This window comes from Solea solea, chromosome 2 (assembly GCF_958295425.1).
Source record: "Solea solea chromosome 2, fSolSol10.1, whole genome shotgun sequence".
In the NCBI taxonomy this organism is placed as follows: domain Eukaryota; kingdom Metazoa; phylum Chordata; class Actinopteri; order Pleuronectiformes; family Soleidae; genus Solea; species Solea solea.
Window position 1 is genome coordinate 34928324 of NC_081135.1, and position 24584 is coordinate 34952907.

General features: G+C 41.4%; 2 protein-coding genes and 1 non-coding gene across 5 annotated transcripts; 2 read left to right on the top strand and 1 right to left on the bottom strand.

Moving 5' to 3' along the window:
* Window positions 1–1014: 1014 nt before the first annotated feature.
* On the top strand, window positions 1015–6747 carry LOC131449878 (cell surface A33 antigen-like). Its single transcript, XM_058622167.1, has 7 exons — window positions 1015–1222; window positions 2267–2439; window positions 3284–3497; window positions 3780–3944; window positions 4034–4150; window positions 4710–4833; window positions 4931–6747. Exons 1-7 carry the CDS (start codon window positions 1171–1173, stop codon window positions 5541–5543), a joined length of 1458 nt encoding a protein of 485 aa, XP_058478150.1. The 5' UTR covers window positions 1015–1170; the 3' UTR covers window positions 5544–6747.
* A 231-nt stretch (window positions 6748–6978) lies between these two features.
* On the top strand, window positions 6979–24559 carry LOC131455291 (immunoglobulin-like domain-containing receptor 2). Of its 3 annotated transcripts, XM_058622836.1 has the most exons (10): window positions 6982–7380; window positions 12107–12436; window positions 13534–13653; window positions 17500–17556; window positions 18812–18958; window positions 19039–19200; window positions 19453–19569; window positions 20407–20608; window positions 21519–22188; window positions 23966–24559. In XM_058622836.1, the coding sequence occupies exons 1-10, from the start codon at window positions 7341–7343 to the stop codon at window positions 23999–24001; spliced, it is 1881 nt and encodes a 626-aa protein (XP_058478819.1). In that variant the 5' UTR covers window positions 6982–7340; the 3' UTR covers window positions 24002–24559. The 3 variants fall into 3 exon arrangements, with proteins under 3 accessions (XP_058478820.1, XP_058478819.1, XP_058478821.1); XM_058622837.1 differs by lacking the exon at window positions 17500–17556 and having other exon boundaries at window positions 6979–7380; XM_058622838.1 differs by lacking the exon at window positions 19453–19569 and having other exon boundaries at window positions 6990–7380.
* trnap-cgg (transfer RNA proline (anticodon CGG)) lies at window positions 11542–11613 on the bottom strand. The gene has a single exon. It is a non-coding gene; the product is annotated as a tRNA-Pro (tRNA).
* Window positions 24560–24584: the final 25 nt, after the last annotated feature.

Sequence of the window (24584 nt, forward strand, 5' to 3'; positions counted from 1 at the left end):
AGTCACTGTTTGCACCTCAACTGTATTTATTCATCATTTAGAATGTGGGAAATAACAGCCTTGTAACCTGCTTCATCATTGCGTACTCCAATTTTAAACAAAAATAAACTGTATGGAATAAATGATGGAATCCTCTGTGAGTGACCTATACACAACCTACAATTTTCACTTCCCCTGACATGTTTGGATGTGAAGTGGAGCCACATTTCTTTTCATCCCGGAGCCACTTGCAACTGCATTTTTATCCATAGAAATGCAATTTAATCCATTAGTTTACATCATCGTCCTCCGTTTAGGCTGATTAAAAACGTCTTTTTGCAAAAGGACCGCACCAGCAGTTTTGGCATTTTTACACGGTTTTATTTCACTTTCACTGATTATTTTTGCACAACCTGAATAAACTACGCTTAGTATTTTCCCTCAAAACAAATCAAGTTTCTATGTCATTTTCCCCCTCGAGTGACACATTCACACTATTCTCTATTACCGCGCTATGAAAGAGTTTAAAGGCCATTTACTCTCCAGTTACATTCATTATCTTTTTATGTTTGCACACAAGTCGAATGCTATGATCTTGGTGTGTTCAATACAACACTGCCCCCTGCAGGTCAAACTGAGCACAGTACCAAACGTTGATTTTCATAGCATTCAATAGAATCGAAATCAGGGGATTAGTTAACGAATGATATTTAACAAATCAGTAAGTATCTGTGTGCCTGTGAATAACGTCATTTAAAATGCAAATAATAATAATTATTATAATATTAACTGCATTTAATATCTTTTGTATTGTAGACACAAATAAATCAGCTTACAGCGACAGTGCAGTTTGTTGAAAAGGTAAATATTTCTCTCATGAATATTTAAAACGCTGTTTGATTGTTTGATAATGTTTGTTAAAACTGTTGCAACTTAGACATTTGACAGTTTCATGTGCCATATGTACGTACAGTAGGTTGGGCCAGTGGTGACATGTGACCCATAACCATTGACTCATTAACAGGAAGAGTCGACCTCTCCACACCTGGCAGTTTCACCGTGAAGGTTACAGACGTGCTCTCAGGTCCTGGACTGAACGCAACAGTTTTGTGATTTTTCTTTTTCTTTATTTCTTCTTTTTTCTCTCTGTCTCTGTCTCTAATTGTTGGATGTCTTAATTATCTCACAGCGATGACGACAAAGAAGCAGCTTCCATGGCAAAAGCTATTTGTGATACTCACAGGTGAGATTCAAGCCTCATTCTTCCTCTTTCTATGAAGCCCTGCCACACCTCTGTGATTATTACACCTGTTAATCATTAACCTAACGTCTCACCACTTAACCGGGAAACACATGCAATTTGACTCAAAAGAAACCTGTAGATATAACTATTATTATGTTTGTATTTAGGTATAATATATATTTAATACCTTAGTTTGTGATTTTTTGCAATTAACGATTATTTTCATAATTGATTATTCTGTTACCCAATTATTTGAGCACTTGCTTGGTTAATAAAATGTCAGAAAATGTTGATTAGTGTTTGCCAAACCAAAGCAGAAGCCTGATAACGAGCTGTTCATCTGAATCAGGTGTGTTTGAGCGGGCAACATCTTAAACATACAGAGCAGTGTTCCCTGAGGTCCAGGGCTGGGAAACACTGGTATAGACCAAATAAACCATAACATATTCACATTTAAGAAGCTGAAAAATTAGGGAGCTTCTCTGAATTAGTAAATAAAAACACTCGATTACAGATTAATGGATTATCAAAATAGTTGACAATTCATTTTGAATAATCATTGCAGCCTGAGTTTGATTCAATGATTTTTGTGATTTCTGCCTGTCCTCCAATTTTTTTTTTGTACTGTACTTTTTTTTACTAACTATGAGATGTGATTTCAAGTGTGTTTCTGCGTGGAACTTTATGTTTGATAAGGGCTAATGCTGCTGCTGTTCGCCGGTCTGTCTTTGTCTCCTTATGTTAATGGGACATTCCTGATTAATAGACAAAATATGTATTTTATGACACAAAAAACACCACATTAAAGGAGTCTGCTGTGCTAATACCATGGTTCTCAAACTGTGGTACGTGTACCACCAGTTGTATGTCAGCTTCCTCTGGTGGTACTTGGTGGTAAATCTCATCGAGAAATACTGTTCTCCTGTATATACCAGGTATACAGTAGCTGACCCTAATGGTGTAACTTCAAGAGCTATATTTTCTTCAAGAGCTCAATATTTTCTCAGGTGGTACCACTGGTCTAATATGACATATTGCTTTCAGTTTCAGTGCTGCCCAGCTGCAGGACTTTAGAGGTCTCTATTCCACAGGCAGAATACGAGGTAGCGAGTGGCGGTGACATCACCTTGTTGTGTAACTATGCCCCAGCGCGACCTGACTTCTCGACACTCGTCCTCAGATGGGAAGCAGACCCCGACAATGTCGACGATCCAATGGTGAGATGTTCAATTGAAACCACTTGCAAAATATGTCATGATACACAAAGATCATATAAGAAAATATTTTTGCCAAGACAATTTTGCAAATTTTAAGATTAGTCAGACAATGAGTCAAAGTCATTATCTGACTTTCTTCCATTTGAAATATTCACACATTAGAAATATGTTTGAGGACGGTTATTAGAGGAATTATGGTAAAGATGTTGGTTATACTGAAGGCCATCGATTCTACCTAATAATAATAATAATAATAATAGATTTTATTTGTTTTGCACTTTACATTTGAAAAACAAACCTCAAAGTGCTACATTTTTTTAAAAACAAGATAATAAAAGAAATAAAAGAAATAAATTAGCTGTATGCTTTCCTAAAAAGGTAGGTTTTTAGTTCTTTTTTAAAAGCATCCTCCGTCTGTGGAGCTCTGAGGTGGTCAGGAAGGGCATTCCACAGATGGGGAGCGGCAGCTTCGAAAGCTCTGTCCCCCATGGTCTTGAGCCGTGTCCTGGGTGCGAGCAGACGGTGCTGTTGGCCTGACCACCTACCTACCTACCTATTCCTACCAACCTACCTATTCATCCACCTACCCGTCCATCCATACATCCTATCTACCTACCCACCTATTCAACTTCCTATTACTACCTACCTACCTATCCATCCATCCTACCTACCTATTTCTACCTACGTACCTATTCATCCATCCTACCTACCTACCTATCCATCCATCTTACCTATCTACCTATCCATTTATCTTACCTATCTACCCATCCATCAGCACTAACATAGTAAATATAAAGTTCTCTTGAGAAGATATTGTTGTAAGTTGTGTTTTTTATGTCTTCAGAAACCCGTGGCCACTTTCTTTCTAAACACTCCAGTGGACATTGCGCCTGCTTATGAAGGCAGAGCCACTCTGGTGGTGGACACTGACCAACGCGTGGGCAAACTGCACTTAACTAAGGTGACCATGAAGGACAGTCGCAGATTCCAGTGCAGTGTTCTGATCCCCAACGATGACGAGGGAACAACAATCACCTCCACTTCCCTTTTGGTGCTTGGTGAGAATTAACCACAAACCAGATGTGGCTAAAGTACTGACATTATTGTTTTAAGTGGAAGTACACATAAAACAAATAAAAGACTGTGGTAAAAGTAGAAGTACTGTTGAAGGAAGTTGATACAATTGCCTTAAACCATTAAGTTTTTTTCAAATCGAAACTATTTGAGCATGAAGAAAAAGGTTGTTTAGACTAAGTCAAGTGTTTAATTTTAAGGTAACTTTATCAACTTAGTCAGAATCACAGTGTTCTTTTTACATGGTATTCTCCGTTTTCCTGCAGTTCCTCCATCTCCACCGATCTGCAGGATTCAGGGCGAGGCAGAGTACTTTCACGACATCAGCCTCACCTGTGTGTCTGAGGAAGGTTCACCAACACCTACATATGAGTGGAAGAGCTTCACTGTTGAAAATATTTCTAGACAATTTCCACCTAAGACCACTGAAAGTATGTTGGCCTTCCTTCTCACACATCTTGTTTTCATGCAACATTGTTTCATGAATAAAGGCTGAACAAACGTCTCCACATGTTTGCAGAAGACGGAGTTCTGTCCCTGTTCAACATTTCACAGGAGACCTCCGGGTTCTTCGTTTGCTCTTCAACAAATCGAATCAGCACCGCCAGCTGCACCCTAACCTTGGCTGTGATGCCCAGTGAGTGTGATGACATCATGACTCACTTTCCTCTCAAATCTGCAGTTCTGCTCAGCAACTCGGAACTTACCTTACCTTAGAATATATCAATATACACCTCAGCACAGACCTTGGACAGTAAAATCAGGTTGTTCTGGTGCCACCTAGAGTCTTAAAAACAATACAGATGTAGCTCACATACATGTGTTCAAAGTTGCCAAAAGAAATGTTGAAGGATGATCTTAGACCTGGACTATAAAGCCATGTTTCCACCGAGTGGAACAGTTGGGATCCGTATATTACAGTATGTATTTCTTTGCATTTTCATTAGGAATAGTACCAATATAACCAGCCCCAGCTGTCCAAACTTTGGCAGCCTTCCCTTGGGGTACCAGAGTAGAATGGTAGAGTATGGTCAGCCACAAACTGAGAAGAAAAACAGAACTGCTAGATGTCCTCCATTGTTGTCTGTTGTGTTGCGTTAGTTGTTGTCGTTCGTCAATCTCTGTCGAAACGCAAGCATTGCGATGGAAATGCAGCATTGGAAAAAAAAGAATTTCTCTTCTTCTCTTCTTCACAGGTAGCTCAAATACGGCGCTCATTGCAGGTATAATTGTAGGTGTTGTCGCTGCTGTCCTCATTGTGGGGATTATCATCTTCTGTTGCTGCCGGAAAAAGGCCCAAAAGGCCAAGTATGCTGAGGGGTATGTATCACATGTCCATCGTGTTTATGCCACTGCAAAAGCACCACAAAAGTCTATTATAGTACTGACTGTTAACATGACTGTTTGTGTCTGTTAGTGCTCCTGGAGAAGTGCAGTTTTATGACAAAGACGCCCCTGAAGCTGGAGAGGAATACTTGGACGACAAGTCAAAAAGCGAGACGAGGCAGCACAAAGAGGACGAGGACAAAGATGTTGCTCCTCCTCTAAAAAATTACCTCAATGAACCGGTGGGACGCAAATTTGACGATGATCAACACAGTCAAAACAGTGGCAGAGACAGGAATGATGGCCACGGCAGTGATGTTGACTCGCAACGTAACCGGGATAACCAGCGCGATCACAATCGTGGAAGCCGTGATCACCTCGATGAGCAACGCGACAATTACCGTGGTAGCCGGGACCGCCTCGAAGAGCAACGCGATAATTATCGTGGCAGCAGCGACCGACTTGACGAGCCACGTGATCATTACCGTGGCAGCCGGGACCGCCTCGATGAGCAACGCGATCATTACCGTGGCAGCCGGGACCGCCTCGATGACCAACGTGATCAGTACCGTGGCAGCCGGGACCGCCTTGATGACCAACGTGATCAGTACCGTGGTAGTCGTGACCGTCTCGATGAGAAACGTGATCAATACCGTGGCAGCCGCGATCGCCTTGATTACCGTGACGATCAATACAGAGTTTGATTTGACTTACCTTCGAGTTACTGATGCCCCCTTTTTTTATATACTTACATGATATGACGTCCATAAAGGCAGGGTCCGTCAACTATTTCAGAATTTTTTTGTTATATTTCTTGAAATTCTCTTTACATTCTGACAAATAAAAGATATAAAATCTGAGGAAACAATATGGATATAAAATAAACGAGTGTACAATTAGGAATGCATGAATATTCCAACATCTGTCTGTCTGGCTGTAAACCGTGTTAACGGTTTGGTTGACAGACTCAAAACTTGGCAGGTGACTTACTAAGGGCCCCAGTTTGGGTAGTGCTGACATTGACCTTATTTAGATAAGAAATGCAAGAGTTATCTGGAAAAACGTGACAGCAGCCACCCCTAATCACAACAGGTACTGCACTAGAACTTTCAAAATCTGCTTTCATTGGTTTCCCCATAGCTGACAAGACGGCTCCCCAAAGTGAAGTCAAACCACCTTGAGCACCCTTTGGTGGCTGGCAGCAAGATAGGTCATGAACCCCACCGATGCTAGTAAACTGGCAACTGGTTCCATTCATGCTCAAACGAGGGTCAGCATCAGTCAAATCATCGAACATATGCAGACTCAATCTCACATTCTCCTTTCCAGAAGAAATCATATCTCCCTTTTCCCTTTTTTGTATGTTATTGTATTCTTTGAGAGCTGACTTGTACGTGTGGGCTCTGGCGGACTTGGTTTTCCATGGTCTCTTTGGACAAGTGAGCACCACCAACTGGACTGGAAAGTGTTGTCCTATAGGGACAGGCCTTGGAGGATTGAAATGGGCCAAGTGCACTCCAACTTATTCTTAAATTTTTTACGTTTCAGAAAGGTTAAGTTTTGACTCTTTGTTTTTCGTCCTACGGAAATGTTGTGTAACCTCTTTGGCTCCAGAGAATAGTTTGTGTTCCTTTTGCATTTTTTTGGGCATGATAAAATACAATTAGAATTTTATTTGAATTGTATTAAAATAAAATTCTATTTTATACAGTACAAACACTTAATGATGTACTCTGTTAAGATACAGAAACCAGCCTTCTGATTATCCTGACCTGAATCTGCATCAAAATGGCAGAAATCAAACGAATGTCAAGGCACTGTCATAAAAAAATGTATTTGTAATTTCAATTGATTTATTAATTTAAATCCTTATCCAACAATAAGCAAATAAAATACTATTTTTAATCATATGGTGGGAATGTTTTATTCCTTGTTTTTTTATTTTTGTTAATCATATGTAAGCCTATGAGATTAAAGTCAGAATTCTGAGATTAAAGTCAGAACTGACTTTAATCTCAGAATCTCAGATATTTTACATGTGGCCTGAATACTCTTCCCTAGATCATGTATTCTACATTGACTATAATGTATTTATGTAGTAGTAATTAGTATTCAGTAGAATACATTTTGCAGTGTGTGCTGTTAGAAGATTTCACCCCCACCTACTGTACCTCGTGCACCTGGATAGACCTTACTAAATAAAAGTGACGCTGCTGTTTTAAGAACATAAAACCACATTAGGTGAACTGAAAAAACACACACAAAAGTACCACAATCCTGTTGTGTTACCTGGTGCTGAGTCGCGAAAAGTCGTTAGCACTTGTTCTTGTTGTGTTCCTCGGTCTTGGACTCCCCCACTCCACCCCCTCCATGTGAAGTGGTACAGTCCCGTTAGTCGGAGCCTGCGCCGCCTGTTGTCTGCTGCTTCAGTCTGAGGATTATTTCACGGACATGAGCACCATGCGGATAAACTACACTTCACTGTAACACCGGACAATATAATGACCTTTTATCGACTGGCTGTTCTACTGGGAGCATCATGTGAGTGTGGTTGCTTTTCATGAAATCCGCTTGTTAAAAATGTGCAAACTTCACGACAACAGCGCAACAGGTTGATCCCACAATTATCCCAGGCACCGTTAACTTCATACATAACGGAACTCCTGGGAAACAGCTTGTTTGTTTTGCCTTATACATCATTTAAGTTAATTAATATTATATTTTGAATCATGTTTCACCCTATTTCATACTTAATGTACAGAATTTGTTGTGAAATGTAGTTATTGAAAGAAGTCCTAGCTTAAAATCCATAGAACAATATAGAACAGTGCCGGCCCAAGCCTTTATGGGGCCCTAAGCGGAATTAGATTTTGGGGGGGCCCTCCTCCCTCCACCTCGTAGTAGACGATGCTTGACTGTTATTGATACCAACTAACGAAAAAATTATCAGTTTTAATTTTGTTATATGGATAAACGAAACCAGAAAATCTTCACATTTAAGAAGCTGAAAAATCACAAATCTTTCATTCATTCATTCATTCATTCATTCATTCATCCATCCATTCATTCATCTTCTACCACATTACCCTCCACATGAGGGTCGCTGGTGCCAATCCCAGCTGACATTAGCCAAAAGGCAGGGTACACCCTGGACAGCTCGATAGTCCATCGCGGTTAGTAATCTAGCAATCATTTAATAATCGATTAATCAAATAATCGTTGCAGTCCGACCTGTGTAACACTATAAATTGCATTCAAATTCATCATCTCTATATACTTTAAACAACAATGTCTGATTTTATTTTTTTTTCAATCTTTTAAAGCACTCTGTAACAAGTGCTTTCCAAATAAGTTTATTTTAATTTATTTATTTATTATTTATTATTAATAATATTTTAGGGCTAGCCTGGTAATCCTCCTGTTTCACAGTGTTGCAGTTAGAAGCCATACAGAAGCCAATGTTCTGAGTAAAATTGTACATTTTCAATCTAGACGGTCATAGGTTATTATTTATTGGTTATATAGTACATAAAAAATAAATTGGCTGAAGCTCAAGGCTTGTTGTTTATACTTACAATCAAATAAATATCCCAGAATATCTGTAGTATGACACATAAAAAAAGAAAATAATGTTTTACTTTTAAATTTGAATTCATCAGTGAGTTCACACAATAGTTTGACTCCCAGAACTGTAACAGCGTTTATTCTTAACTCGATCAAGGTGTCTAAAAAATGTATTAGATCTAAAACAGATTTCGACAGTAAACTAAACCATAACTGTTCTGATCTTGTGACACGTAGTCATTCTCTGATTCAAGCCTTCAAATATGAAGATTTGATGCTTTTCTTGGTCATTTATGACATCAGAATGAATATTTTGGTGTGCAGTAATACATTTGCCAATTTTACAAATTGATTGACAAAACAATCAATAATTTGCAGGTTTATTGGTAATATAAGTGACCCATATATTCTTTAAATATGCTGCTGCAACTTGTACCTTAGCTGCAATAAGTTGTCCAAAAACTACACTTGTGATGTCATTTAGAAATATTGCACTTCAGAAATGTTCCATAAGGTTGCTGTAACATTTCTGTGAAATCTCTTATCAGACACACAGACTGTTTTCACTCCTATCAGTGTTCCCCCCGTCTTTTGTTTCTTCTTTCTTTTTGGGCTAATGATTCAATGTGAAGGAATGCGCAAAGCAGAAATGGCAGGAAATGTGACAGCGTTGGACAGGAAAAGTCTGGCCGTGTTCAGGAAGCTTGCTGCAGCAGCAGAAGCGGAGCTCTGACCTGGAATACATTTGTGACCTCACACAACTTTAAAAAAAGAAAAAGAAAAACACTGTTTTTGAATGAGGCCTTGTGTGCAGACAGGTGGAGGCGGAGAGTGTCTGTCATCTCTGTTACCTGCTCATTAACGTACAGTGAGTCAACTCTCTGTAAACAGCAGTTAAAGGTGATTCATCCCTCAGTTTCTGTTTGTTTCCTCCAACCTCGTATCAACTCAAACCAATAACAGTTTGGTTTAAATCCTCTGCAGACCATTGGTCTGTTCACACCCAGCTGGAGGAAGCCAGGCAATCCCATTGGTTAGGAGTCTTCGACCTCACCCCTCCTCTCTCTCTCTCCCTGCTCCTCAAATGGGACAGGAGGAGGAGGAGGGGGAGGGCTAACAATGGACTGGCCCATAAAAAAAGAAACAAAGGGAGGACCACTGCTTTTTAATGGGAGGAATTCATAGGAGCTCACTCACTCCTCCTCCTTCTCCTCCTGTAAAATAATTTAGCTTAATCACCCATCATCACTCTGTCTGACTGGGCCCAGGATGTCATTAAAGGGATGAACCTCTGTTTTTTAAAACTCACTGTGGTGCTGTACGAGAGCTGGAGCAGAAAGAATGGATCAATTTAAGTTTAAGTTTCAAACTGAAACGAACACTGACCTGATTATCTAGATTTTGACAGCGGTACCCAAAAGTAAAAAATAAATACAAAGAAAAAAGATACATTTTGTAATTAAGCTTTGAAAAGAATGGGTTATTATTATGTCATTTATAGAACATAGAGTATATTGTTTTGAATTAAAGTACAAAAGTTATTTTCTCGTTGTTTAATAAATTGAGTAATTTAAATAGGAATACTGCAAGCTGATCGTAGAATGTATAGAAACAGTCTGGTTTGTTGCTTGAAGCCAAATGGGAAGTAAGAATGTATTGAAGAGTTCAGACTTGAATGGAAGTCTATGGGAGCAAGGAGTCTAGTTCTCTCTTGATTTACAATGTCAGTAAACATTTTCCTGAGTAGTTTACAGACTTAAGTGCTAGTTATAGGTCTTCTTTAATAGAACATGATGTTTGTTTGGTAAATTATGGAAAAATACAACACATATGAGCTAAGCTTCATTTATGTTCTAAAATCTAATTTTAGTGTGAATGAGGCTTAAGTGTTTACCTGAGTTGTGATTTACAGTGGCCTCCCAAAGAGCAGACATGCATCTATTTTAGATAAACATGATAAACCCACACTGTACTGTATATGTACATCTCTACTTTGTGGTCCGTAGCAGAGGCAGAGTGGTGGACTTGCTTTTGTTTTCATTTCCTGTCTTCTGGGAAATGTTTAGAGCAAGTTCCTGCCCCACCTAAGGCTAATAAGATGAGCACGAGTCGTCTCACCGCTCACTCCACTGATCCCCTCCCTCTGTGATGACAACCCCCTGCCTCTCCCGCAGGACTCCCAGCCCCCCACGCATACTGGAATTTGACCTTCCTGACCCTGGTACCGAGCAACAGAGGAGCCCCCACACACCTAATCTCTGCTGCTCTTTTGTTTTTTGGTTTTATCTCCCCCAGTTTGATATGACGGGAGAAATTATGACTGTATCTCTCAGGTATAGAATCATCATGAATCATCTGCCAAAGACTAACAAGAGACACAACTTCATGATACTGTACATCCTCCCACAGTCTTTTAAACTGCTTTTTTTCTGCACTCATGTCCACTCAGCTAAAACTAATGCAGTGTGAAGAAACAGCCTTGTGAAGTTTTGTCTATCCCAGTTCTTTTATCAACAAGTGTAGACTAAATATATTGAAAACACCTTGCGGCCTCACTGCATGCTATTCATACCAGCTGGGAAGACATACCTTTCCAATCAAAGGGGTCAAACCATCGTCATCCTGAGCAAAAAAATGCTTTCTACATTTCTAGAGAAGTTCGAAGTTAGATTTCCTTTAATGGTACAATCTGTCCATCAAATTGGGCCATAACGTTGGAGGATAATTACTTGACGTTTCTGCTAAAGTCTAAAGGATGAGCATCATATTAGGGAGGGATCACTTCATTTCCAGTATGTGCAGGGGGGATCAAATATAGCAACAAAGAAATGCTGCAGTGTATTTCGGACTTTAGCACGGGAGGATTGTCAGAAGCTAGACTTTCAGCAAAGACTGAAGGATGAATTTAGGACAGTTGTTGTAGACTGCATTAGTTTCTGCTATTTTTATTGTATACATTAACTGGCAACTCAATAAAGCTGTACACATGGTACTGTGCAACGTCAATGAATGTAAACAACGTACATTGACGTTCGTGGACAACGAACAGGACACAACAGACAACAACGGAGAGCATCCAATTGCTTTTCTCTTGACCATGGGTGCCCCAAAACTACAGGGATGACTAACTGCTCGGAAGGGCTCGTCCGGGATTTGAACCCGGGACCTCTCGCACCCGAAGCGAGAATCATACCCCTAGACCAACGAGCCACCTTTTTGCTTATGTGGATAGTATATCACGCAGACAATAGTGAATCCTCCAGCTCCTCTTTTCTGCATGAGTTTTTCAGGAGGTTTTCTTCCAACAACCCAAACACTTTCCAAATATTAGTTGGATAGTACATTGTCCACTGGTGTAAAGGAGTAAGAATGGTTGTTTTTCTCTGAATGTTGATCACATGCTAGTCAGGTGACCTCTCCAGGATGAACCCTGCCTCTTACCCAATGTTATCTGGGATTGGCATGTGGAGGATAAAGCGGTAGAAGATAGATGGATGGATGTTCAACAGTGGAGCTTCTTGGGGTGATGGATAATGTTCTGACAGGAAGTAGCCCCATATCACACATGTTTAGAATATACAGTAGTAACTGTTAAAATGTATGGTGGTGCTGTTGCCATTGTTAAGTATAAGAGCTTGTCGCTATCTCGTGAAATCAACCACTTATTGCCACATTGTGTCCCTGTCTGTTATGTCTGTGTCAGTGTGTGTGTGCGATGGCGTCCACGTCACAGTGCGGGAGAAACACCGGTTCGCGATGCTCTTCCAGTCTGTGGTCCTCCCGTGTCAGTACCAAACGGCCTCCACCCAGGTCCCGGTGGTGCAGTGGTGGTACAAGTCCTACTGTCGAGACCGCACGCGCGAGTCCTTCAGTCTGCCGGAGAATCTGGGCGTGCAGGCCTCCGACCTCGGACCCTCTTCCCACCTGGAGTGCTCCGACAGCAGCCGCACAGTCCGGGTCGTGGCCTCGATGCAGGGAGCCTCCATGACGTTGGCGGAGCACTACAAAGGCCGAGACATAGCCATCGTAAACAGTAATGTGATCATTTTTATCTTCCATAATATATGACTTAAAGGGCTGTGCAACTGTGATATTCTACATTGTAGGCACTCAAAGTGCTTGTTTTTGATAATACATTGCTCAAAGTGTCTGACAACATTACTGACGCACCAGTGTCACTCCTAGAACCCAGTTGGAAAAATCCCAGAATTCCCCTTAAAGGAGAAAGAGCTGCTGCAGCTGTTTGACCACTGCTGCACAAGATTCATCCCCAAGCACAGGAGTCAGAGCTGACTGTGCTTTGTGTTTCCTGTTGTCCAGATAAACTTCTTTTGTCTTTGTCTCACAATAGAGCAGCATGACACACACACACACACACACACACACGTTTGCACAGCTATTCTTGTACAGTCACCACCTCCTGCTCTCACTCCCTGTCCACATCAAGCCTTATCAAGGCACAACAGCTGTCTTCTGTTCTGTCCCAAGTGAGAATGAACCATCATCATGAATCAACTGTTGGTCTTCTACACATAAGTGCTGATTTTGTAATCAGTCATTGAAAAATGTCCAGTTTGTAACAATCTAATGGTGAGACTGCAGATTGTAACAGAGGACTCCTCTACTCAGTGCTTTAGGCTTTCGGGAACTACGGTGGCCTTTGCATACCAGAAAAGACAAGTTCTTTTTTATTTGCATAGTGAAGTTCTGCATCAAAATGCAAAACACATGCCCGTGGCTGGTCTTCTGTTGAAAAATGGTGGCATAAAGTATACTTTAAAGGCTTTTTCCCCCCTAAGGCCTAAAAGGCAATTTTATTTTACTTTTAAAGCAATAACTCATAATGCCAACAAACCCTCCTAAATTTTACAAACTTGACCTTTTAGAATCACTTGCAACAACTTTCTGTAAAGGAAATTCTTAGTAACCACCAGATATGTTTAGAAATGAAATATTAAACTGCAACTAAATCCAGATATATTACATATTCATGCATGAATGTGCATACAGTTGTCTCAATCTGTACAAGCACTACTGTCTGTTTCGTGAATGCAAATGGTCTCATTTGTTCAAAATGCTCCACATAGGAGTCATTTTCATTCCCCTTTCGTTTTTCTTGTCCCGCTGCAGAAGCAGACCTGAGGATCGGGGAGCTGCAGTGGGGCGACAGTGGAGTGTACATCTGTAAAATCATCATCGCGGACGATCTGGAGGGGAAGAATGAAGGCCAGCTGGAGTTACTTGTGCTAGGTATACATATATTTACTGTTAACTTGTTTTTTCCCCCATTGTTACGCATCATACAAACTTTTATTTACACTCAAGAAATCATTTAGGAGCGACCCTCATTTACTGTGATAATAAGGAATAAAAGCAATCATAATGTGGAGAAGGCTTTAAAGGCTTTAAAGAAACCATGAATCCTAGAAATTTGCCTGATCTGAATGACCAGAATGTAAAACTTAAAAATCCATCTTCGACCACTTTATCCTCGATATGATTGTGAATATTGTTCCATATTAAAAACAATCACTTATATTTTGAAATGATCCAATCCAACTTTATTTGTAAAGCACTTTAAAACAAACACAGTGGACCAAAGTGCTGTACAGAATCATGGATAAAAGACAGAAGAAGTAAAAGACAAAAAAGCTCACATGAGGCAATAGACTACATATAAAAAAAGGAATCAATGCGGCATATTGATCAGGTCATTTGAGTTTGAGACCCCTGATTTAGAGTGTCCAATTTACCCTAATCCCAAAATCTGCATGTTTTTGGACTGTGGGAGGAAACCGGAGAACCCAGAGAAAACCCTCACACAGACACAGGAAGAACAAACCAGGGGTCTGGTTCACATTAAACAAGTCAAGTAAAAAAAAAGTCATGCTGGGAGATATATACGATATTCCGTCATGATATTACAATTTCAACAATTTAACAGCATTTCAAAATAGGTGTTTGTTTTGACAAGGGACAAGGTATAGTACACAGTAATTAAAAAGAAAAGTATGATTAATTGAATCTGTAAATAGCAGAAACTGGTGGCGGGCCACATTAAATCCACAGAGGTTTCGAAACCTCATATCTTCACACTATGTTTATAGTGTGTTATATTTAAAAGTCACTGTACACTTGCTGATTAATGGATTAATGATTACATGAAGCTCTTGAAACTCACTGCAAGTGACTAATGTTGTGGTGCCAAAGGTCAGATATTCAGCACCTACTGTTAATGAAACCAGGAGTAAGTAGTCTGTCTGCTGTCTGCTCACTGGGGGAGAAGGAAATTGTGGAGACCATTGTTGCCAAACGCCACTCCTTAAGCCGTTACCGTGGCGACGTGCTTTTTCAAGGGAGACATGAGCACTAGTTAAGGGCCGCCGCTGCTGCTGCTGATGGAAGACATGAAGAGAGAGGAAGCAAGAGAAAGTAGAAAGAAACACTGTGACTGTGAAAGTTTATCCAGGAACAGTTTCTCTTGACACGATGAGCTGGTGTCAAAGTCTGCTCACTCACAATCTCCTCCTCTACTGCACGTTAATCTGATCACAATCACAGGAGAGAAGAACAAAGGACTGGAAACTTGTGAGAACAACAGGAATACACTGCGATGTTGTTTTATAGGCGACACAAACACACAAAGTAGTGACGGTCAAAGCAGATGTTTTCTGTGTAACTGAATCATTAGAATCAGTTCATTAAAACGATTTGTTCACCAAATCGTTCAGTACTTCCTGCATGACCGGAGCAGAGACTCCGTCACTGGACTGAAATACGACAGAACTAACTAAATATTGAGATTTTAGAAGTGTCCTTTGTCCTTAAATGTTGGAGATTAACACATTCTTTTAGGATTTTTAAGTCTTTTTCAACCGATCTACAGCTCGGCATTGTTTGGTTTAATTCTCGACACACTCTGGCCAATCAGTGGCCGACAGTCTGCGAACGTCACATTTTAGTATTGACCCAGGTACCATCAGTGATGGAAAAGCAATAAAAGAGAGTCGAGCCGAGAAGTGCTAGAACTGTAAAATAGAAAAGCGAATGTGGATGAAACACATTCCCACTCGTCGAAAACACATTTTAAAGAGTTTACAGATTATTTGAATGAGTAAAAATCTCATTTTTGTTTAAATGTTTTTTTTTTTTAACCAGTGGGAGTTGGGTTTCAAAGAAAAATCAGCCAGGTTTTATCTGAAACTAACAAAATGTCCATGCACCTCTTAAGAATGACTAACATACTAGATATTGGGTGTTTTTTTAAAAGAAAATCCATCAATAATGTAACAAATCCACACATTTTCCACTCTTCTTTCCTTTCTACTGTTATCTAAAGCTTCAATGCTGTCAGACCATCTCATCTCACCTCACCTCTTAACAAGATAGATCTACACTTCCCCTTAATCTGTAGTTTCATTTTTCTCCCCCCTGACGCCCTCTTTCCTACAAAATCTCCATGACTTATCCCTCGACCTTCCATGTTCCCTCTGCATCTTTCACTCCCTCCCTCCTCAAACCTGCATAGCTGCGCAGCTCTCTCAGGTTACCCGGCGTTACTGAGCGTTATGGTATGTAGACGAGTGTATGCCAGGCCAGGAGAGCAGGATCACTTATTTCATCTCGCTCAGCTCACTGTGGAAACCCATGTGTGAAAGTCTCAGACAAGTGACGAGTCGTCACTCTAATTATAGTCGCCATTCGCCACCTCATGGGAAACACAGTCGAGAATCAGAACCTTTTTTTTAAAATTATTATTATTATTCTTTGACCTGGTTATCTCGTACATCAAGCAACAAAAGAGGCTTTGTTTTCCAGACCGACTGCCCTAGAACGGTTTGTGCGCCCCAGTTCCATCAGCGTACTCTGTCATTGTTGGCATCTGTGATGAATGTGTGCGTTACGTATCGCGGCATTCGCTCAGGTCACTCGCTGCAGGCTGCTTCCTAAATTTAGACCGAAAGGGAAATTCAACCTTTAAACTCTGTACTCTGACGTGGCATTCTCTATAATTATGGGTTTCATTTAACCCTCGTATGAGCATCGTGATAATCAGGCCGCCTGGATTTATTTTGATTTTGTGGTTGTAGAATTGTCAAAAAATGTTCAACGAGTGAGTGTTTCTGACCCTGATATCTGGCAGTTGTTCAACTATTTAGGAATTACGGTACTGAGAAGCTGACGTCACTGTCACGTGACACGCTGGTGAATATTGTCTGTGATTGGACGGTTGTTCCGTGGAAGTCCTGAGGGCTACCGTAATGACAAGTATATGGGTGCAAAGCTCTATTTCTCTGCTTTCCGGTATCCATCCATCGGTCTTCTAATGCTTTATCCTCTAAGAAAGGCCGGGTTTCACCCTGGACAGATCGCCAGTCCCATCGTTTTTGAAAAGTGAGGCATGTTGGGAAACAGAGTTGTGTGTTCGAGCTCTGAGCAATAGAGGGAGGAGTACAGTGTACCTGTTCTTGAGTTTCTGTCGTTTGAAGAAGTGTTTTACAAGCCTCCTACACCTCGGACGCTACATTACTACCAAATAAAATTAGAAGAAGAGTTGTTAAATGGTCTCCATCTACATAGAGGACACATTTTCTATCACACGTCTTTCACTCCCACTCACACGCTTCCCGGCACAGCTGTCAGGAACAACATGGGGTCAAAGGACACACATAGACTGGCGGAGCTGGGAATCAATCCCACAACCTTCCATTTGAAAGACAACGCACTCTACCACTGAGCTTGTGTCGCGCTAATCTCACTGCTTACTTTTAAATCCTAATTGTATATCAGAAGGTAACTTTTAAGACTTAAGTACAGTAAATATCATATACCTTAACACTTTCACTGAAGTAGTATTTGACTTCAACTTTTACTCAAACATCCCTTACTTGAGTAAAAGTACAGATTTGAGCTTTTTCTGTCTAGTAATTCAATTTTGTCAAACACTCACTCTCCCGCACCAAAGTACTGTTGTTGTTGCAGTTCTCTCCGATCACTGCATGACCGTTCAACATTTTGCTCCGCCCCCAAATTTGCCACCCCTGCTTCTTGCTTCCTCTGCCGGCCTTCACCTGTTTGCTCTCCCTCTCTCTGCAGGCAGGAAAGGTGAGCGGGACGATCTCCTACCTGAGTTTAATGTGGAGGTTATGCCAGGTACGGCACTATATGTACTAACCAATCTCTTCCAGCTTCCTTCGTGCTGCCCCCAATATTTGATTCTCACTGACTAACAAAAACTCTGTTTCGCTAACAAATCAGCTCTTGTCAAAACTAAAACGTGAACACACACAGTTTGTAGGTTATTGAAGCAACAAAACTCACAGATTTACACTCGTCCTTTATCTCTGGTCCACATTTGTTGACTAACCGAGGGCTTTGTCACACCCACAGGAAGTGTGTTGTTAGAGTCAGGACGCTTTGATGATGATAAGAGTCACTTAGAGTTCCCCGGAGAACCGTGGAAGTTTACTATTTAGGTATCACAATTTGTTGTTTTGGATCCTGATTTGGAAAGACACACAAACATAACATGGTAGAATTATAGTTAAAGGGGCAAAAGACAACTTAAGTGTCCCTCTAGTGGTCCCTCTGTAAATACACTTTCATTTTTTCCCCCACAAAACTCACTCCCTGATGACAACAACAAGATCTAGGGGATGAATTAATATGCAGATGATGTTGTTTTTTCTTTTTTTTTACTGTTACACTGTGTAATCAGCTTAATATTGTAAAAAATATATATTTTTTCCTGCAAATAAACACGTTAACAGCAGTCAGCAGATAAAACTAACAAAGAAGTGGAAAAGTAAAAATACATATAACCTTTCTAATTACGTCCAAGTTCTAAACTGTCCTTTATGAGGTATTTAACTTTATTCCACTGTGTATTGACACAGTTGTTATGAGACACAGAGCCGGCCCACGGCATAATCAAACTAAGGGGCTGCTTGGGGCCCCCCAGTTGTATGTGGAGGGGAAAAAAAACATTTTAACTTCCATCCCATCCATCCATTTTCTACCACTTTATCCTATTAGAAGAACCGATTAGAAGATATTTTTAGATATAGTTTGCGATCTAAATAGTGTTGAGCTTAAGTTATTTCATTTTGTTTTGTAGTTTACTCATTTTGTGCACATTTGCACATTGTTTTGCACACTTTTTGTGATTGTATTGTCCTCTAAGTTAAACAAGATAAATAACACATCTATAATTACATTTATTTTCATACTAATTTAAAGTGTTACATTGGTATCAATAATAGTCAAACAGCAGCTACTCTGAGATGGGGGGGGGGGCTCTGCTTACGGCCCCACAAAGGCTTGGGCCGGCCCTGATGAGACAAAATAGCACTTTGGTAATTACCATAAACCGTATATTTATCTGTGTCTGTGTGTGTCTCTGTTTCAGAGTGGGCGTTTGTGGGCTCTGTCGTCCTGGGCAGCGTCCTGCTCTTGTTGTTTTTGGGAATCTGCTGGTGTCAGTGTTGTCCTCACTCCTGCTGCTGCTACGTGCGCTGCTGCTGCTGTCCCGACTCCTGCTGCTGCCCGCGTCACTGTGAGTAACGCAAGAAAAAAAACAAAAAACAAACAAAAACACACAAACCAATTACGGCGAGCACCTTTTCCCCCTCACAGTGTACGAGGCGGGGAAGATGGCCAAAGCTGGACAACAGGCCCAGATACCCGTGTATCCCTACTACGTCCCTGGCGTCCCCACTGTGGTCCCTCTTGTCCCGTCTTCCCACATGGATCCAAAAATCACCTCTATCCCCTCAATGGAGAACAACCTGGCTGGAGGTTAGTGCTGTCACACTGAGCAAAGATATTAAAAATGATGTGTTTCAACAACATTGACCTCACTAACCATCATTTATCCACCGTCCCTCATCGTCAGTCTGTCTCTAACGTACAGAAATGTCCGTCAGCCTCCTGCATGTTTGTTTTGTAGTCTAATTGCTTGGGGGATTAAACATTTACATGTCTGTGTTGCATGATTACTGTGTGTTGCTGTGTGTGCTCGAATGTGTGCGTGTGTGTTTACATCCACAGTGCGCAGTGGTTATCGACTGAAAGCCAGTCCAGACCAGGACACAATGAAAGTCCTGTACTACATAGAGAAGGAGCTGGCTCAGGTGCCCCCTGCCAAGATGGCTGCCGCACTCAAACGTAAGCCTGCACAGATGAGGCCGGTCTCTGTGTGGCACATAGACGATAGATATAAAATGTGGACGTATAATTCGAGGTTTGCAGGGTGAGACTGCGCAGGAAAGTAACCGTTTTTAATATAGCCACTAGGGGGCGAAACTGCTGGAGGGAAAATAATTCACTTTTTTGGAAAAATTTGCCTTATTTTCAAGTTTTTCAACCAAGGAATTTATGGTCTGGATTTATAGAGCACTTTTTTCTGGTTACTTTGCACCAAATAATGAAAAATTATTAAAACTGAATCATTCTGGTTTGTGGATAAAACAAGGCATTTGAGAACATCTTCATTTGGAGGTTTGGGGAGAATATGGACCAACCGATTGATTGATTAATCAAGTAAATAATAGACAGATTATGAAAAAAATTATCAGTTGCAGGCATTCTTTCTTCACTTCTGCATTCATAGATTTTTTGATTTTTTTAAACACGTCATACAGATGTGTCATCTACATGCCAAAGTCAGGGATTGAACCTGAAAAGCAGATTATAAAGGACGGCACAAACTGTCCTTATAATCTTAATAAATATGAAATCTTGAGGCTTCAAAATGGAAAGTTTTTTGTTTTGCAACCGGAAGACTACATCCACGTTTTATCGACAGTCTATGGTGTGGCAGTGTGACAGAGTGTGTGTGTCTGTCCACGTCTTCCTCTTCTATGTGCATGTTTTGTGTCAGCGTGTCTCGCGCTAGTGTTTGTCTAATCCTTACATTAATTCCATGACGTCTAATTGCCCTCACTGAGAAGATGTCGGTGACGATGACGGGATTTTCTTTTATCAACGTGTCGCTCCAAACAGCCAGTAGCCTGTCGGAGCTGAGCTCTCTGCACGACGGCGGTACGGCCGACTTCAGACACACCTATCAGAAGGTCCAGATGAAGGCGCTCCCGCCCATCTCGGATCTTGATGAGCAGTCGGTCGTGAGAGCGGCGCCGCGCACGCAGAGCCACAGGCTGAGGCGGGACAGAGCAAACCTCTCAGATGATGAACTGGACAGAAGGTACCGTTTTTGATACGTGTTGTTTACAGTGTTTTTGTGCGTAATACGTGTCTTTACACTGATAAGGTGTGTTTTTATATTTATTTTGCTGCTGCATTTCACCCACGCTGAATAGCAAATATCTCAATCCCAACTGTGATGAATACAAATCCCAAAATAAAACCACTCACAACTTCACACCAGCAGTTCAACTCCATCTTCTTCCCCCCTTTAAATCCACAACCTCAAATCATTGATGACACTGATCAACTCTGTTTTAACCATGTTCAACATCCCATAGTGGCACAAGACCCTTCAGTTAACTTCCACAATAGATAATTTTTCCTTTCACCCCAACCTGTCATGGCAGATGCTGCACATCTTGGAGTCTGGTTCAGTTTTCTTCCTGTTAAACTGATGCCTATTGCTCATGAGGTGTGAACTTGAATTGAATAACAGCGTTAGAATTCAAATTGGTTGTCATAGCCTTAGAAAACTGAAGGCTTGGGCCTTGCTTTACGGCCTAAAAGTGGACAACCCAGCCACGGCTTGTATTTTGTGTTTCAAAGCTGACAAACAAAGAAGAACTACATCCTTTCTGACATTCGACACACTTGGCAAAGGACGGGTTGGTGGAGGAGTCTCTCTTCACTCAGGAACCTCTACATAACTTAGTTTCACCCTCATACACCCTCGTGGTCTCACTCCTCACCAGCAATTCCCTCCATTAAATACCTAAAAGATTAAAGAAACATTTGCAAATTCACCTTATCTATAACACAGCTTTGTTGAACTTAACCATTTTTTATCACAAATCAAATCGCACTCCAAAAAAAAAATCAAAATCAGATATTTTCCCCAGATTTAGCCCTTGTTTTTTCACTGTGTGATGTCATAAACTCCATCTCTGTGGTTCTCCACGATGCTAAAGGTGGAACACTCGCTCAGAGCACATGAAGAGAAAGACGTTGAGCAGACGAGGGCGCACCGGCTCCCTGGACGAGCTGGAGGAATTTGCCCGGTGCTACGGCCCTCCCGGCCGAAGGGGCGAGCCTCCGGACCGGCCCTATGAGCGGGATTACAGCCCGCCCCGGCGATCCTACAGGGATGAGGATGACGGCTGGGGGCGCCGCAGCCCCTCGCCATTACCGCAGAAGAGAAGGGACACCTGGGACAGCGATCGTCCCGCACGGCCGCCTCAAAACCGAGCATACGACGACACCCTCCTCATCAGCGCGATGGAGCGCAAGGCGAGGGGGCGGGGAGGAGAGCGAGGCGGTGGGAGAGCGGACGAGGACAGTGACACTCCGTCCAAAGGCAGCTCCAGAGGAAAGGGCAGCGACAGCTTCTACAGCCGGTCGCCCAGCAACCGTCCAGAAGAGGACGACACTTTGCCTCCGTACTGCGAGCTGGAGGCAGAGCGGTACCGCAGGGGCGACGCGACCGCCGAGCGGTACCGCACTGCAGAACCTCCCAGATCAGAGAGATACAAGACCAGTGAACCAGCTGCGAGGCCTTTCTCTTACACCCGCCCCCCTCAGCAGGGAGCGTCCCTCACAATGCAGGGCGTCAGAGACGAGAGGGACAGGAACCGAAACCTGGTGAGTTACTTGTAGCAGGAACAAGGACTTCCTTCCTTCCTTCCTTCCTTCCTTCCTTCCTCCCTGGGCCCTTCAGGAAAGGAGCCTCTCAGTACTGTAAATAGATCCAGGATGAGACTGTTGATACTCGTCTTTATTCTGACTGGAAACAAATCCAGGAAAAGACCAAAACCATCAATTTGTTCTGGAAAAAAAAATCTAATTATTCTGTTAGAACGACTTAAACCACAAATGTAACCCTCTCATGACCATCCAGGGGCATCCATCCCAAAATGTCCAGGGACTGAGACTCAACAATCAACTGTTTCTCTCAGGACTTGTGTCTTTACAAATGTGACTTTAACGTCCATGATTCGTTTGTCACCTTAGTTTAACTCACCTAATTCATTTTTTAGCAGTGCCAAAATCTACACTCTATAGATTTACGCTACTCAATATTTTTGACCATTCAGTCGGGATTAAAAGAGGTTTGAAAAGTCAGGACAGAGTTGAGGAACATGATTGGTTTTCATCTTTCCTCGAGATGTTTGGACAGTAAGAATAAAAGACGAGTTCAGCTGTTGCGTGCATAAACAGTTTCCGCAGTATTATGTACAGTACATAATCTGATTATCTCTTGTCTTAAATGACTGTGTTTACATGGACAGCAATATTCTGATTCTGAAGAAGGTCATACTCTGAATTAGGTGTAATCTGATGAAGACACATGGTGTATTCGGATCAAGACATAGGATTATACTAAATAGTTGTGTTTTACAATATTACTGCCTACATATTTGTAAGAAAACTAAGTTTTTTGTAAGTTTTCAAAAGACAAAATTACAGTTTATTAAGAATAATTATGAAGTATTAAGAATTTCCCCCAATCACAATTATAACAATCCCAGTATTTCACCACAATCAATTTATTTTTAGTGCTTTTTATCACAATAATCAACATAATATTGTCCACTCCTCCTCCTATTCAGATCTTAGTCTTAGTATGGATTTAATCAGATTATAAAATCTCATTGGAGTTTTCACAGCAGTGCAGGTGCGAGTCATAGTCAGACTATAATTAGAAACTTGTAAAACAGGAAAATCTAACGTCACAATGTCAATATTGTCTTAATCAGATTGAGGTCAGATTACGGGTGTTCATGTAAACAGACAGTCTCTGGATCATGACAGTGTTGTTTGTGCATGTTGTCTTAAAGGTGGCTGTAACGTACAGTAACTGTTTGAATATGAAATGAATGAGTGGATGAATGAATGAATCTGAAATGAAGTGAGTTTACATACAAAAAAAGAAAAGCTTCTTCTGTGTCACAGTCTTTACTAACACGCACGGTCTCTGCGGAATTGCGATTGAAGGTGCAGTGTGTCAAATTAAAGTTGAAATTCAAGTGTTTTTTTGTTTTTTTATTAATTCCAAACAAAGAATACATGAAGATGCAGATTAAATCCCACCTGCCCCAGTTCACAGTCCGACCAAGTCTGCCACCCTTTACATATATTCACGTCCATGCGGTGCACTATTGTCCACTATGGGCCAAACCCTTGTTATTTCCTGTTGCACACATTTCAGTGAAGTCACAGTTCCTCCTCACTGATGCTCACTTGGAAGGAAGGGAAGAACATTAAGATGCAACTTCACCAACAAACAAATTTCACACACTGTACCTTTTAAAGCTTGGACACCTCAGATGTGACACGCCGGACTAACCCCCTCGTAGCATGAGCCGGAATGGCAGAAGCGCCTCTAACGTGTGGCTCTCGGTGTTTTCCCCCCCGACAGAGCACTGCACTGAGCAGGGACTCTCTCATAGTGTGACACCGTTTCCCTCCTGCAGCCCCGTCCACCTGCACAGCCTCCTCCTCCTCCTCCTCCTCCTGCACTGCACTGCCCGTCTGCTCACTTGCGCCACCCTGCTGCTGCTGCAGGAAGTGCAGGCTGAAATGTGTTCTGGAAGCCACTGAAATAACTGTACAGATGGAGAAAATTGCACAAAAGCAGCATGTGCAGCTTCTGTTTCTGGATGTTTTTCTACTAAAGTGCATGAATTACGACGTGTGTGTATGTGGTGTGTGTGTGTGTGTGTGTGTGTGCGTCGTTATTTGTTGAATTGTGCGACTGGATTCACTTCACACCAGTGCCAAGATGTTTTTTTTTAATTTTCAAATAATAATTATTATTATTAGGTATTCTGTAAACTACAGTATGAGCAGAAAACCACCGTCTTATTACTGTCCGACAGTCTTCATTTACTGCAACTCAGGTTCACTCATGAATGTGTGTTGTTGTTGTTGTTGTAAGTTCAGAGTTTTGACATTGTCTGCAGATTTTAATTGCACTGCTTAAATACTTTCTGAATAAAGAAAACTCTGCTGATGTGTTTTACGGTCGTGAATTTGTA